The following is a 14,756-nucleotide window of genomic DNA, read 5'->3' on the forward strand; positions in this document are numbered from 1 at the left end:
TCCTACTTCTGCCTCTCAAGTGCTGCGATTACAAGCATGGGCCACTTTGGCTGGCTCTGTGGTTTTTCATCTCATACACATCCCTCCCTGGCGTGGGGTTTTGCACAGGACTGTACGACTCCGTCTGTGCCCGTAAGACTGGGAAAAGGCCCTTCATGACCCATCCAAGCTTCCTCCTGTGTTCCCCGAACCTAGCCCAAACCTCTTCACTTCTGAGAGCACATTCCTGCCAGAGGTTGGCCGGTGCTCTGTGCTTCCCGACACTTTTGCTGGGGGTACCCATAAGACCCATTTCCTCTTCCTTCCAGTCTGCTGTCACCTGCTTAGCAAGGGTTTCTTTGACAGACTGGCTTATTTCTGCCCAGGCTGGTCTCAAGCCGTCCTCCTGCCTCAGGCTCTCAAATGCTAGCATGAGTGTAGGCCACTAGCCCACATCTTTTTTAAACAAGTGTGTGTGGAGGTCAGAAGACAACTTGTGTGAGTCAGTTCCCTCCTTCCAACAAGCAAGTTCAGGGACTGAACTTAGGTCACCTGGCTTGGTAGCAAGTGTGGTTACCCATGGAGCTACCTCAGTGGCCCCCCACACCCCTCTCTTCTCTTTAGAGACAGGCTCTCACCATGTAGCTCTGTCTGGACCTAAAACTTGTATTGGTTCTCCTGCATGCTGGAATTACAGGCTTGTACACCATGTTGCATTTTGTTAATCTCTAGGAATATAGGAATCTCCACTCACATTGCCCAGGGCCCTACAAAAGCTGCCCTGCTTTTTGAATGAATATAGCTTGGTGCCCATCTTCCATGGTGGGGGTCTGGAATGCACACCTGTCACCCGGAGTGTGGTTTTAAGCAGTTGGGCCTTGCGTCTGAGTGCTGGATGCCAGGCCTACCTGCATGTGCCATGCTGACATCACCCTGGAGGGCCAGCGGCACCTGTCTCCTTGTACCAGATTGCCATATCCTAGCAAATAGATGGCGTGAGTCCCTGGTTGGAAACTGATGTGTTTTGCCTTGTATTTTCAATTGTATACAAGATCACTATATCCCTGAACCAAAGATTATTTTTCTAGAAACAAAGAATGGCCAAGGAGATGTGTGTTGGGTACCCAAGGGATAATGCCCAGGTCATCACTTGCTGTGTCACTTTGGGAGATAGTTCCAATTACTATCTAGGTATGCTGAGGGCTTGGCTTTTTCTGTTGGTTGAGATGAGGGGAGGTTTTACTGTGTAGCCCAGGATGACTTTGAACTTGCAATTTTCTTGCCTCCACATCAAGATATCAAGGCATTTTGTAAGTGTAGTTAAAGCAAATGGTGGTGCAGCCCTGTAATCCTAGGAGTTGCGAGCCTGAAGCAGGAGGATCGATCCCAAGTTCAAGACTAGCTTGGGCTACATGAGACTCTATCTCAAAAAGTTGAACATGGTGCTCTGCATTGAATCTGTCATCGCCAACCCTTTTGTGGAGAAGAGGGAGGTGAAGACAGGACAATCAGCTGGGAGCTCCTAGGCCAGCTAGCCTGGAGTGTGGTGCAGGAGACACAACAGGATGACAAAGGACTATCCCTGCCTCAGACCAAGAGGAAAGGAGACCTGCTCCACCCAAGGCCATCTCTCCCTCCACACATGGGTGCATCTTCCATGCATACACACACGCACAGAGGATATAATCACAACGCTTGGGAAGTTGAGGCAGTGGACAGCTGAGTTAGATGGCAGCCTGGACTAGTTTGTGAGGTTAGTCTAGGCTATGGAGTGAGACCCTGTCTCCAGGCTCAAGATCAATGACTTTAGGTAAGGACCTGGGGAATGCAGGGGATGATTTAACCAAACAAACGGGTAGAACTCAGGCTTCCGGGCAATGAAGGCAGGCAGGGAGAGGAATGCCCAGGTGGTGTGTACGCACTTGCACTTCGAGGACTTCCCAGCTTTCCCAGGGTGGGAACCTGAGCTCCTGCAGATCATTTGGTGACACGGGAACCAGGGCACAGAAGGTATTGGGTGGGACAGTTCCTTTCACTGCTGGGCCTGGGTTGGTAGTTCCATCTACCACTTATCCAGGCCCGCAGGCTCTAGCTGAGCTCCTCAGATCTTTGGGAAGTGGGGTGCTTGTGGGGTTCTCCCTCCCTCCGTCCCTGAAGCCCCCTCTCCAGGGCCTGCTTCCCGGAGAAGCTAGGTTCTTCCCCAGAACCCATGATTCATTCCTGCTGGGGCCTTTTCACTTCTGCTTTGGGGCTAAAAATATAGGGACCCAGGAGTCCCTTGGAGCAGGCCTCCCACACATTGCACAATGCTCCCCGCTAGAGCCCTGCTGACGCAGGGCAGAGCCGGGACCCAAAGCTCCTAGGTCGTGTGTGCTGAGGTCAGGACCTACATTCCTGCACTTCTCCTTTTCTGGGCCAGAAAGTCCCTTCCTGTAGCCCCAGGTAACCCAGCATTTTGGTTCCCCTTATATTCATATTCCCACTTAGGAGTTGGGGACAAAAGGCAACAACAGGGGACAGTAGACGGAGGCAGGACTGGAGAAGACGGGCTAGAAAAGAATGCCTAGCCGGGCGGTGGTGGCGCACGCCTTTAATCCCAGCACTCAGGAGGCAGAGCCAGGTGGATCTCTGTGAGTTCGAGGCCAGCCTGGTCTACAGAGCGAGATCCAGGAAAGGCGTAAAGGTACACAGAGAAACCCTGTCTCGAAAAACAAAAAAAAGAAAAAGAAAGAAAGAAAGAAAGAAAAGAATGCCTACAGGGGACAGAACGAGGAAGGTCTAAAGGGCCCAGGCAGTGCCGCATCCAGGGCCAGGTGGGAGAGGGAAGTAAGGGAGGAGGGAGAGTCCCTGGAACAGGTCATCCCAGCTCAGCTGGAGGGCCACCCTAGGTCAGGGAGCAGAGTAGCTGGCCCGTGCTGGCTGCAAGTCTCTGCTGCCCCCTGCTGGTTTCAGCGACATTGCTCTGGCATGACAAATAAACCAGGAGGCGCCTGTTTTACCTCAGGCCTTTCTTCATTCTCTCTGCCCCCGCCCTCACCAAGTCCTCAGAGGCTGCCCCCAGGGCCAGCTGAGGCTGCAGTCGTCTTGCCTGTGACCTTGTTGGCACAGTCCAGCAGGGCAGTGTGAATGTCTTTGGCACAGGTAATCTGGGCTTTGATGACGGCCAGGTACTGAGGATAGGGCAAGCTGTCCGGCTGTACGGCATCTGGCTTGGTGGCCGTGGGTACCAGCGTTGGAGAGTGCTTGGCGCTGTCACAGCTCTGTGACAGGCACTCGTGGGCCAGGCGCTGTGAGAAGGCAGGCAAGAGAACAGCAACAGCATCAGTTCCAGGCACCTGCAGCCACCCCCCACCACTCAATCTGGGCTGACTTGGTGGGCTCTGGGTCTCCGAGGCCAGTGTCTGGTTTGCCAGCCTCTTGCTGGATCATCTAGGACTTGGGGTTACTTCTCAGTGGGACTGGGTTATGAAGTGTTTTCTGGTGTTGGCTGAGTCACAGACTGGCTACGCAGACAAGGCTGGCCTCAAGCTTTTACCCTACTACTTTATCCTCCTGAGAGCTGGGATTACAGTGCACACAACCAGACTGGCCAGGCAGATGGCTCTGTTGGAAAGTCAACTGCTGCCAAGCCTGACAAGAACTGGGTTCTATTTTCCCAGGACCCACATAGCAGGAGGGAAAAAAAAAAATCAACTACCACAAGACATCCTCTGACCTCTGAATGTGCACAAGCATGCCCTGCCCACAATCAAATGCAATAATTTAAAAAAATTACCCAGTGTAACACCATGCTTAGTTCCTTAAACAGCAACCTCTCTAGTCTGGTGTGACACAGTATAGGCGCTACACTGCTTTTAAGTACTAACTGATGAACCTTAGCTGCTGTTGATGCTCCTGCCCTAAACCCCAGGCTTGGGCTCCACCCCCTTGATGGCCCCTGCACCTGGTCCTCTCCCTTCTCCTGGGGGCAGTACTCCACCCTGGTCCCCTTCCAAGGCTGCCCCTCTCCCCACTGCTCAGATCCCTCCTCTGCACTGATGGGGCCTGCGCCTCTGCTCCCACACTGCTTCTCCCTGTGAGCCCTTGTCAGAGCTGACTCCCTTAGTAGGGGTAGTCCTCCTAATCCAGGGAAAGTAATCCCAGCTTGTAACAAACTCCATGTAGCTGTTCTGTGTGCCAGACTGCAGTGTCCTTCCCACGGCTAGACAGTGCTTGCTGAGGCCAGGAGAGACCCTGATAGGAGCCAGGCATAGGGCTCCATGCCTATACTCCCAGCAACTGGGAGGTGGGTCAGACCAGTCTGTCTCTCTCCTCTTTCTCCCTCTCTCCCTCTGTCTGTCTCTCTCTTCCTCTCTCTGTCTCTGTCACACACACACACACACACACACACACACACACACACACACACACACACACACAAAGCTGGGTGGCAAGGGTTAGAATTTGCAGTGGTGCACCTGGGTCATGGTACTCACTCCACCATGTGACCAGTGAGCTCACATCACCGTGCTGGGCTTTTGAACCTGGCTCTCTTTAGGGGGTGAACAGCCCCAGAAATCATCTAACACACTTCCTAATTCCAATCCCAGCCCTGGCCCTCACCCTGGACCCCCTCCCCCAACAGTCCACCAGTCTGATGGCCTGGCAAAGCCTCCAAGCTTCTATCTGCCCCACTCCTGCCTCTCAGCTCAACCGTGACTGCCTCCTTGGGCTCCCTCCAGTTTTTGGTTTTTCCGAGACAGGGCTTCTCTGTGTAGCCCTGGCTGTCCTGGATCTCACTCTGTAGACCAGGCTGGCCTTGAACTCAGAGATCCTCCTGCCTCACTTTCCAGTGCACTTGGTTATATCCAAAGGTTAGTGAGACCCAGTCTATACACCTCAGCCCAGTCTCCTGACGCCCCCAGCGGCTGACTGGAGAGTGTGGTGCTGGGGAGTCAATCTACAGCTTTACTTGTGTTACGGAAACGCTACCACTCAGCTAAATCACCAATCTTACTTTTCTTTTTTTTTGAAAAAGGCTTTACTCTAGCCCAGGCTAGCCTGGACCTCATGGTAGTCCTCTTGCATCAGCCTCTTCTCAACTGTTAAGATTACAGACATGAGCCACCATGCCCAGCTCTTCTTTTTATGTTTTAAAGCAAGATCTCACCTACTCACCCAGACAGGTCTTGAATTCTGACCCTCCTGCTTCAGCCTCTTAAGCAGCTGGGAAAATAGGACTATACTAGCAGGCCTGGTCCCTTAGGGGAATTTTTGTGTGTATATGTGTGAGTGTGTGGGTGAGGCTGCATGGCCAAGGGTCAACCTCATATGTTGTTCCTCAAGACCTGCCCCCTCCTTGGTTTTTTTTTTTTTTTTTTTTTTGGGACAGGATCATTAACTGGGCCCTGGAGCTAGCCAATTAGGCTGGGCTGGCTAGCTAAAAGCCTCAAAGATCCAATTATCTCCACCTCCCGGCACTGGGATTATAGGCATATACTGCCATGCCCAGCTTTTTATGTGGGTGTTAGGTATCAAACTTAGGCCCTTATTGCTTGCATAGCAAACACTTTCCAACTACAGTACCTCCTCAATGTTGCTCCCCATATCCCCCATGGAGCTGGCCTATGCTCCATGCCTGCTTCTCTGCCTGCCCATTCAAGTCTCCTGGGCTTTGCCCTAAACCAATCAGCCAGTTACAGCCTGAAGCTCCTGCTCACATCACAGGTCCCCATGCCCTCCCTTCAGGCCTTGTCCTTGCTCCCCTCCAGGCAGACTGTCAGGTAGAATTCCAGGTTCCACCAGCAGCCTTCTGAATCACTCTCTCCCTGCTCCAGGCTTCCACATGCCCTGAGCTTCCTCAGCCTGCACAGACAACCTGACCACTCTGGTCCAGACTCCTGTCGCCACAGCCTCCACCCCTGGGAGCTGCCCCTCTTTGGTCTTATATCTGTCACTCTACTGAACAAGGAGACCTGTGAGGGTAAGAATCAGGACAGACAGAGCCCTCACCCCAGCTGAAGCACATGCCTATCTCAGAGGAATTGACCGAGGAGTGACTGACTGACTGAGGGTTCAAAGCGAGGTGTGCACCTGTCATCTCGGCACACTCAAATGTGAAGGCAGGAGGAGCTTTGCAAGTTTGAGGCCTGCCTGGTCTACAGACTAGTGTCAGGATAGCCTGTACTACTGAGTGATACCATCTCAAAACAGCTTTAAAAAATGTTCTTAGTTGGGCATTGGTGGCACACGCCTTTAATCCCAGCACTGGGGAGGCTGTGAGTTCGAGGCCAGCCTGGGCTACAGAGTGAGTTCCAGAACAGCCAGAGCAGTTACAGAGAAACCCTGTCTCGGAAAACCAACCAACCAAACAAACAAAATGTTCTTGTGGGGAATTAAGCAGAGCTTGGTCACAAAGTATCTAGAAAGTTCCTTACCAAGCAGAGTTCCAGCTGGTCACAGAGAGCGTAAAACTCCTCCAGACATTTGTCAAATCGCTGTATGGGTCCATCACTGCTCTTTCTACGGCCAAGGAGGAAAGGCTGTTTGAGGAATGATTTCCAATCTCTGGGACACCAGCATCAGTCTATAACTAATCAAGTGGTCACCAACAAATCAAGCCCAGGCCTAGGGGGTCCCGCAAGGCTTGAAAAGGAGAGGGTGGGCGTGGGGAGGAGTTTCTAACGCTGCGGAAGGAAAGAGCCTTTACTCACTGTCCGTTGTCAATGTTAGTGTTCTGAATCAGGTTCTGGGCTGCAACCTTCATCAAAGTCTAGTTTTAAAAGAATGAGAGAGAAAAGTAAGATGCAGGAGATGAAGTCAAAGAGGATCTACACTTTTTTTTTTCAAGACAGGGTTTCTCTGTGTAGCTTTGGAGCCTGTCCTGGATCTCGCTTTGTAGCCCAGGCTGGCCTCGAACTCACAGAGATCCGCCTGGCTCTGCCTCCCGAGTGCTGGGATTAAAGGCGTGCGCCACCACCGCCCGGCGGATCTACGCTCTTGAGACCCTTGAGTCTTCTTTCAGCAGGCGCCTTCATCCTGACAATACAGACTACAGCTCATTGCCATCCCTATAGAACTCTCTCCCGATATTTTCCTAGATGCGTACTCTCATTTGGAATTCTCACCAGCAGCTTCCTAGGCATACCCTTTACCCAGTCGGCACAGCCAGGAACGACGCGTAGGCCGGTCTTCTGCAGAGGACTTAACGACCACAACTGTTTCTCCCCCATAAACTCACTCACTCACTCACTCTTCCCCACTCCTCCTTTGGTTTTCAAGACAGGGTTTCTCTGTGTAGCTCTGGCTGTCCTGGAACTCACTCTGTAGACCAGGCTGGCCTCGAACTCACAGAGATCCGCCTGTCTCCGCCTTCCGAGTGCTGGGATTAAAGGCGTGCGCCACCACCGCCCGGCTAAAATTCTTCTTTCCCATTCATTCTCATTTTCTCTCTTTCCACAGATTCTCACTATGTAGCCCTGGCTGGCCTGAAGGTCGCTCTGTAGCCCAGGCTGGCCTCGAACTCACAGAGATCCGCCTGCCTCTGTTTCCCGAGTGCTGGGATTAAAGGCGTGCACCACTACGGCCGGTCAGACACAGACACACAGACACAGCCAATCTAACTTCTCTTCCCTGCCTACGATCTCTCCTTCATCACCTCGGCGCACCTCCTCGGAGCCAGCCCGCCAGCCCGCCAGCCCGCCAGCCCGCCAGCCCGCCAGCCCGGCTCGCTCCCCGCAGCGTGCGGTCCATCACCTGGAGACTCTCCTTCAGCTGAGGGATGAGCATCTTATAGCGCTGCACAGGATCGAAGTCCTGCTGCTGCTGCTGTAGGAGCCCACTCTGGCCAGGTCCCACCAGTTGCGTCGGTTGCGGCTGTTGCTGGGGACCCGGGCCACCGGCAGAGCCCGGACCTGAAACACCCGCGGCGGAGGAGACGGCCGAAGCCTGCTGCTGGGGCGCTGCCATTTTCCTCAGGCAGAACACAGGATGTGCGTCACAAGCGCGTCCGCTCCGCTCTCTCTCCAGCCTCTTCCGAGCGCTGGCTTCTTTTGCTAGTTAGCGCTGCCTCCCAGACCGGTTAGCCAATGAAAGGAGAGGATGTGCGTTCGCCTCTCCCGTCTCAAAGCCGAGGCCGTGACTGGGTATCGTTCCACCAATCATAAAAGCGGTTCTCCGTTGGCCCCGCCCCCTCGCCCCAGCTTGCCAATCGCCGTGAGGGACTGACCGCACTCTATTTCCCCGAAGGCCTTGCGGCCTGAGGCTACCTGTCCGGTCGTCAGCGTCTAGGTGGCTGTGGCAGCGGGAGCCGTGAGGCCGCGTCCGGCGCTGCCCGCGCTTTTACTGAGTCTCAGCCGAGCCCTTCTCGCCGGCCCACCTCATCCCGCCTTTCCCCGCGGAGCCCAGCGCCCACCGGGGCCTGTCCTCAGCTCCGGCGTCTCTCCAAGTCGGCACGCCCCTCAGCGTCGGCCCGCGGCCAGCGAGGACACAGCCCGCGCCGCCGTCGCCTGGTCGCGATGGCGCCCACCATCCAGACCCAGGCCCAGCGGGAAGAAGGCCACAGGTAGGTCCCCTGCCACCTGCTGTTTCCTTTTGTGCTGTGAGCTGCAAGCCGGGGACTAGGCCGAGGGCTGCCGCTTACAACGTCACTGGTTCTCTGTGATCGGCCTGCGAGGTCGTGCAGTGCTCACCCCTGGCGACGGGACGGCCCTTCTAGGCCTCTGGTCACTCCCTGGTCCCCTGCCATTCAGTTCTGGAATTCCACCTTCGGGATTCTCGGGAAGGGACCTACCTAACCCTCAGTCCCCTTCAGGGACGCATGTGGGGCTCCGTCCTAAGGGGACCAGAGCATCACTCCTTCGGAAATTGGGAGAAGCGTCTTTCCACCACCTGTCAAACCCTTGACATCAGTCTCTCTTTCTCACCCCCCCAGGCCCAATTCCCACCGGACCTTGCCTGAGAGGTGAGCCCCACTACGTTTTCCAGGAGGGGTGGGACACGGACGCTGGCCGCGGTGGCAGGGCGGTGGGGGCCTTTTGTGCTTTTGAGCGTCTCATCAAGTGACCCAGAATGACCTCAAACTCGCTGTCTTCGTCCCTGGGCCTTCTGGGTGCTGGGATCGCAGGCCTGTGGCTGTGCCCAGCAGCAGAGGCCTCGTTTTTTTGTTGTTGGTGGGTTTTTTTTGGTTTGTTTTAATCTTGTGTGTACACATCTCAGCCGTGTGTGGCAGTGAAAAGACTTGTTATAGTCACTTCTTTCCTTCCACCATATAGGTATAGGTCTGAGTGATTAAACTCAGGTCCTCGGACCCTCAGGCATGACAGCAGATGCCTTTACCTCCTGATCCATCTTGTCAGCCTGAGGCTGTTTGTTTTAAAAATGGTTATTATCCCTATTTTTAATTTTTTCCTCGAGACAGGGTTTCTTTATCCTGACTATCCTGGAATTCACTTTGTAGATAAGGCTGGCCTGGAGCTCAGAGACCCACCAGCCTCTGCCTCCCGAATGCTGGGGTTAAAGGCAAGTGCCAACATCGCCCAGCAAGTATTTCTTTTGAGACAGTTTTGCTCTGTGTCCCTGACTGGCCTGGAACTCCCTATGTAAACCATCAGTAGCCTAAACTTCTCAGCGATCTGCCTGCCTCCTAAGTGCAGGGGTTAAAGGCCTGTGCCACCAACTTCAGCTATTTCTATTATTTTTTTAATTAGGTGTATGTGTATGTGCATGTTTTGTGCAACTGCCTGCAGAGGCCACAGGTGTCAGATCTCCCTGGATCTGGAGTTACAGGTGGTTGTTAGCAGCCTGATGTGGGTGGGTGCTGGGAACCAAGCTTGGGTCCTCTACAGGATAAGTACTTCCTCTTAACTGCTGATCACCTCTGCAGGCTTGTGGTGCCTAATTCTGAGCCACTGTTTCTCTAGGTCTGGAGTGGTCTGCCGAGTCAAATACTGCAATAGCCTTCCTGACATCCCATTTGACCCTAAGTTCATCACCTACCCCTTCGACCAGAACAGGTAAGATTGAGCTCAAGGATGGAAAAACTCCTAAGAAATAGTTCACTGAAGGTAAGGACTGCTTATTTCATTGCATCTTTCTCCCTTGTGCTAGCACATAGGAGGTGCTCAATAAATACTAATAGAGAAAGCAGCATGCAATACCCTTCTGAGAAGCTAGCTGCCAATGCTGGGAACACATTCTGAGTTCCTCTCCATAGAGGCTTAACTTCTAGGAAGGGAGGATGTGGGGGTTGAGGGTGGTTCAGGAAATTACAACATGCACGTTTTCCCACCCAGGTTTGTTCAGTACAAAGCAACTTCCTTGGAGAAACAGCACAAACATGACCTCCTGACTGAGCCTGACCTGGGGGTCACCATTGATCTCATCAACCCTGACACCTACCGCATTGATCCCAATGGTGTGTGGGGAGACAGGGAGGGTCTGCTGTAGGTCAACAAAGGCCAGGCCTGGGCAACCCTCACAGTCCTACCCCTCACTCCCTAGTTCTTCTGGATCCAGCTGATGAGAAGCTTTTGGAAGAGGAGATTCAGGCACCCACTAGTTCTAAGAGGTGAGGTAGTGCCACATGGGTACTGGATGGGCTCTGCCAAGCATGGGACCCTGAGGTGCCTGGTCTTCTACTCCAGATCCCAGCAGCATGCGAAGGTGGTGCCATGGATGCGGAAGACAGAGTATATCTCCACCGAGTTCAACAGATACGGCATCTCCAATGAGAAGCCTGAGGTCAAGTAAGTGCAAACAGATAGGAAGGAAAGGGAGCAAGACCTTAGAGATGTCCAAAGGTCCCTAACGACTTTTTCTTCACTCCTAGGATTGGGGTTTCTGTGAAGCAGCAGTTCACAGAGGAAGAAATATACAAAGACAGGGACAGCCAGATCACAGCTATTGAGAAGACTTTTGAAGATGCCCAGAAATCGGTAATTGGGGAAATGGGATAAAAGCAAAAGTGTGGTTTAGGTTCTTCCTCTTTCTTACCCTTTTTGTTCTACCAGATCTCCCAGCATTACAGCAAGCCCCGAGTGACACCAGTGGAGGTCATGCCTGTCTTCCCAGACTTCAAGGTCAGGCTTGGGGTGGGAGGCAGGGCAATCTGCTATGCCTGTCCAGTCCAGACTGACTTTCGTGTCTTCCATTTCCCAGATGTGGATCAACCCATGTGCTCAGGTCATTTTTGACTCAGACCCAGCCCCTAAGGACACGAGTGGGGCAGCTGCACTAGAGATGATGTCTCAGGCCATGATCAGGTCAGCGGTTCTGCTTTCTACCTTAGCCTGCTTGTTGCCTGGCCCCCATTTGGGTGTTCTTGAGATAGGGTATAATCTTGTTGCCCAGGCTGACCTCCAACTCCTGGCATTCCTTTTGCCTCAACCTCTGGAATGCTGAATTCACAGGCATGTGTCACCACACCTTTACTCTCTTCTCCCCACAATCAGGGGCATGATGGATGAGGAAGGGAACCAGTTTGTGGCTTATTTCCTGCCCGTGGAAGAGACACTAAAGAAACGAAAACGGGACCAGGAGGAAGAGATGGACTATGCACCAGATGATGTGTAAGTGTAAGGGTTAGATTTTGGGAATTCAGAAGTACGCCCCCTTTACTCCTCAGAACAAGTGGACTGACCTTGTATCTCCTCCTCAGGTATGACTACAAGATTGCTCGGGAATACAACTGGAATGTGAAGAACAAAGCCAGTAAGGGCTATGAGGAGAACTATTTCTTCATCTTCCGAGAGGGCGATGGGGTTTACTACAATGAGCTGGAGACCAGGTACTCAGTACTGTTTCACTAGTTTGGCTCTATCCTTACTTTTAGTTTTTTTAAGACAGGGTTTCTGTGTAGCTCTGGCTGTCCTGGAACTCGCTCTGTAGCCCAGGCTGGCCTCGAACTCAGAGATCCACCTGCCTCTGCCTCCCGAGTGCTGGGACTAAAGGCGTGCGCCACCACTATTCTGTTGGCCCTATGTTTCTTGAGGCTACACAAGAACTCCTCTGAGGGCATATGTACCTAAGGATTTGCTATATGTGTTTGTGAGAGCAGCAGGAGCCTGCTTATTAATGTGGCTTGACCTTGATCTGGGTCCGATATCATAAACCAGAAAGAGAATCTTCACATAATGCAGGATATAAAGTCATTTTTCTCGCACATGTTAGGCAAGTGCCCTGCTATTAAGATACATCCCTAGTCTAACAGTTTATTAGTTTTTCTGTATGTAATGTGTTTGTTCAGGAGGTCAGAGGGTTGCTATCAGTTGTTTTCCTGTTGTTCTACTTTGTGTGCATGCATATGAAAGCCAGGATAACTGGGGGAGAGTTATTCTCTCCTTCCACCGTGGCACTTTACTGAGTCATCTCCTCCAGCCCTTCAGAACAGGTTTTAAACAAAATGCGTGACACAACTTCAGAAGTGTCACTTCGGAGCTCTTCTCTGAGGGCTGAAAGCTAACTTGTCCTGTTGGCTGTGGCTTGAGTTTCTGTTCAGTACAGAGGTGACAGGCTCTGATCCTGTAGTCTGGCTGAAGAAGTGATAACAGGCAGGGTGACAATATTTTAAGTGATTACTACAATCCAGCTTCAGTCTACTCTTGCTATGTTCTTCCTATTTAAAAGCCAGAAACCCAAAAGTTGCCATTTCCATGTTTTTGAGAGTTGGGTAAGGGGCCTTAGGATATTGCTCAGCAGTGAAGAACACTGGCTGCTGCTCTTCCAGAGGACCTGGTTCCCTAGCCTAGTTCTCACATAGCAATTAACAACTGCCTGCTAACTCCAGTTGCCAGGAGGATCTGATGCCCTCTTCTGGCTTCTGAGGGCACTGCATACATGGTACACATACATACATTGGGGCAAAACACCCATTCACTTAAAAAATATATCTTAAAAGCACACAACTTAAAAGTTGGGTAAATCAAACCACAGACATTAACTCCCCATAGTTCTAATGTATACTGTATGTATACTCTGTACTCTGTTGTGCTCTGGGCCAACCACTGGTAAGGACCCAGGTGTCAGTGAGAGTGGTCCCAGGGGAGTTTGTAACTGACTCTTCCACCTTCTGCAACTGTCCACTGCAGGGTCCGTCTTAGTAAGCGTCGGGCCAAGGCTGGGGTTCAGTCGGGTACCAATGCCCTGCTTGTGGTCAAACACCGTGACATGAATGAGAAGGAATTAGAAGCCCAGGTAACAAGCTCTGCTGGCCCAGGACACCCACAGGGAGGCTAGTGGTGGGTAAGGACAGGGTTAGAGGTCTGACAGAACACCTTCCATCTTTTTCCCGATTCACTGGTTCTAGGAGGCACGAAAGGCCCAGTTGGAAAACCACGAACCGGAGGAGGAGGAGGAGGAGGAGATGGAGGCTGAAGAGAAAGAAGCTGGGGGCTCAGGTAAGGGACTGGTCCCATCCTGGGAGCCCCGGGAGGGCGGGCAATGGGGTCTCACCTGTCCCTGCTTCCTTGCAGATGAGGAGCCCGAGAAGGGCAGCAGCAGTGAAAAGGAAGGCAGTGAGGATGAGCGCTCTGGCAGCGAGAGTGACCGAGAGGAGGGTGACAGGGATGAGGCAAGTGACAAGAGTGGCAGCGGCGAGGAGGAGAGCAGTGAGGATGAAGCTCGTGCTGCCCGGGACAAAGAAGAAATTTTCGGTAGTGATGCTGATTCAGAAGATGATGCCGACTCTGATGATGAGGACAGAGGGCAGGCCCGTAGGGACAGTGACAATGAATCGGACAGTGGCAGTGATGGGGGTGGCCAGCGGAGCCGCAGCCAGAGCCGGAGCAGGAGCCGGAGTCGTAGCCGGAGTGCTAGCCCTTTCCCCAGTGGCAGTGAGCACTCAGCTCAGGAGGATGGCAGTGAAGCTGCAGCTTCGGATTCCAGTGAGGCTGACAGTGACAGTGACTGAGCCTCAAGGCCTGCCTCCCGAGGAGGAGGCCAGCACAGACAGCGTTAGGGCAGGGAAGCACTTTTCTAGTTGTCTGTTTTGTGAGCCCTTTGTTCATCCCCACCCCCAGTCTTTGCTGTTAATAAAACTAACTTCTCTTGACTTCACCTCCCAGAGCTTCTGTTCCCCTTCACCCAGCCCATCCCTACCCCCAGACGCTCAAGGATCTCCACTTAAAGCACAAAAGCAAGTCCCATGGATTTCCCAGGAGATGCAGTGTAACAAAAATCAGAATCTTTTTGTTTTGTTTTTTTTTGTTTTTGTTTTTTTTTCCAAAATAAGCCCAGACCATTAACAATTGAAACTCCAACAAATAAGTCTTCTCCAACAGCGAGAAAATGTACAGTTACTCAAAGCTGATTCTGCCAGTGGGGCTGGGGACAGAAGTGGGTAGGGTAGGGCGAAACCATGGAGAGGGCTGGGGAGTCGGAGGGTCAGGGTCCTGCCTGTCAGAGTGGGGCCGCCTGCGTCCTGCACTCTGCTGTCAGGTGGGGGGCAAGCTCTCACCTCCCTCTGGGGGAGGATATCCCTCACCACCTTCCAGTGCCAAGCAGGGTCAGTCACCCTGATGGGAAGTGGACAAGACTAGACCAGCTCGTGGAGGTGAGGGTCCCATGAGAGGGAAACCTGCTTATTTCAAACAGGTGGCCTTTCACCCCACTTCCCACAGTTAGTGGGAGGGGCCGGAGAAGCCTGGGAGTTAGAGGGAATGAGCAAAGGCACAGAAACCTGGAGGGCCGGGGTGGGGACTTGCATAGGTTGATGAGTGTGCAAGAGGTACATAAATACACCTGGCACCCCGCCCAGCCCGGCACTGGGAGAGGTGGTGGGGACCAGAGGCAGGTCCCCGTTG

General features: G+C 52.8%; 2 protein-coding genes across 2 annotated transcripts; one reads left to right on the plus strand and one right to left on the minus strand.

The window, feature by feature from the left end:
* Nucleotides 1-2,552: 2,552 nt before the first annotated feature.
* On the minus strand, nt 2,553-8,046 carry Med29 (mediator complex subunit 29). The gene is made up of 4 exons (XM_052713469.1): nt 7,714-8,046; nt 6,672-6,730; nt 6,396-6,480; nt 2,553-3,266 (listed from the first exon to the last, which is right to left on the minus strand). Exons 1-4 carry the CDS (start codon nt 7,924-7,926, stop codon nt 3,024-3,026), a joined length of 600 nt encoding a protein of 199 aa, XP_052569429.1. The 5' UTR covers nt 7,927-8,046; the 3' UTR covers nt 2,553-3,023.
* Nucleotides 8,047-8,241: 195 nt separating this feature from the next.
* On the plus strand, nt 8,242-14,010 carry Paf1 (PAF1 homolog, Paf1/RNA polymerase II complex component). Its single transcript, XM_052713467.1, has 14 exons — nt 8,242-8,521; nt 8,891-8,920; nt 9,879-9,971; nt 10,251-10,372; nt 10,459-10,525; nt 10,602-10,703; nt 10,787-10,892; nt 10,968-11,036; nt 11,116-11,219; nt 11,409-11,525; nt 11,615-11,743; nt 13,044-13,149; nt 13,262-13,352; nt 13,428-14,010. The coding sequence occupies exons 1-14, from the start codon at nt 8,475-8,477 to the stop codon at nt 13,862-13,864; spliced, it is 1,620 nt and encodes a 539-aa protein (XP_052569427.1). The 5' UTR covers nt 8,242-8,474; the 3' UTR covers nt 13,865-14,010.
* The last annotated feature ends 746 nt before the right edge of the window (nt 14,011-14,756 follow it).

This window comes from Peromyscus californicus, unplaced genomic scaffold, assembly GCF_007827085.1.
Source record: "Peromyscus californicus insignis strain IS unplaced genomic scaffold, ASM782708v3 Scaffold_4__1_contigs__length_199733344, whole genome shotgun sequence".
Classification (NCBI taxonomy): Eukaryota; Metazoa; Chordata; class Mammalia; order Rodentia; family Cricetidae; genus Peromyscus; species Peromyscus californicus.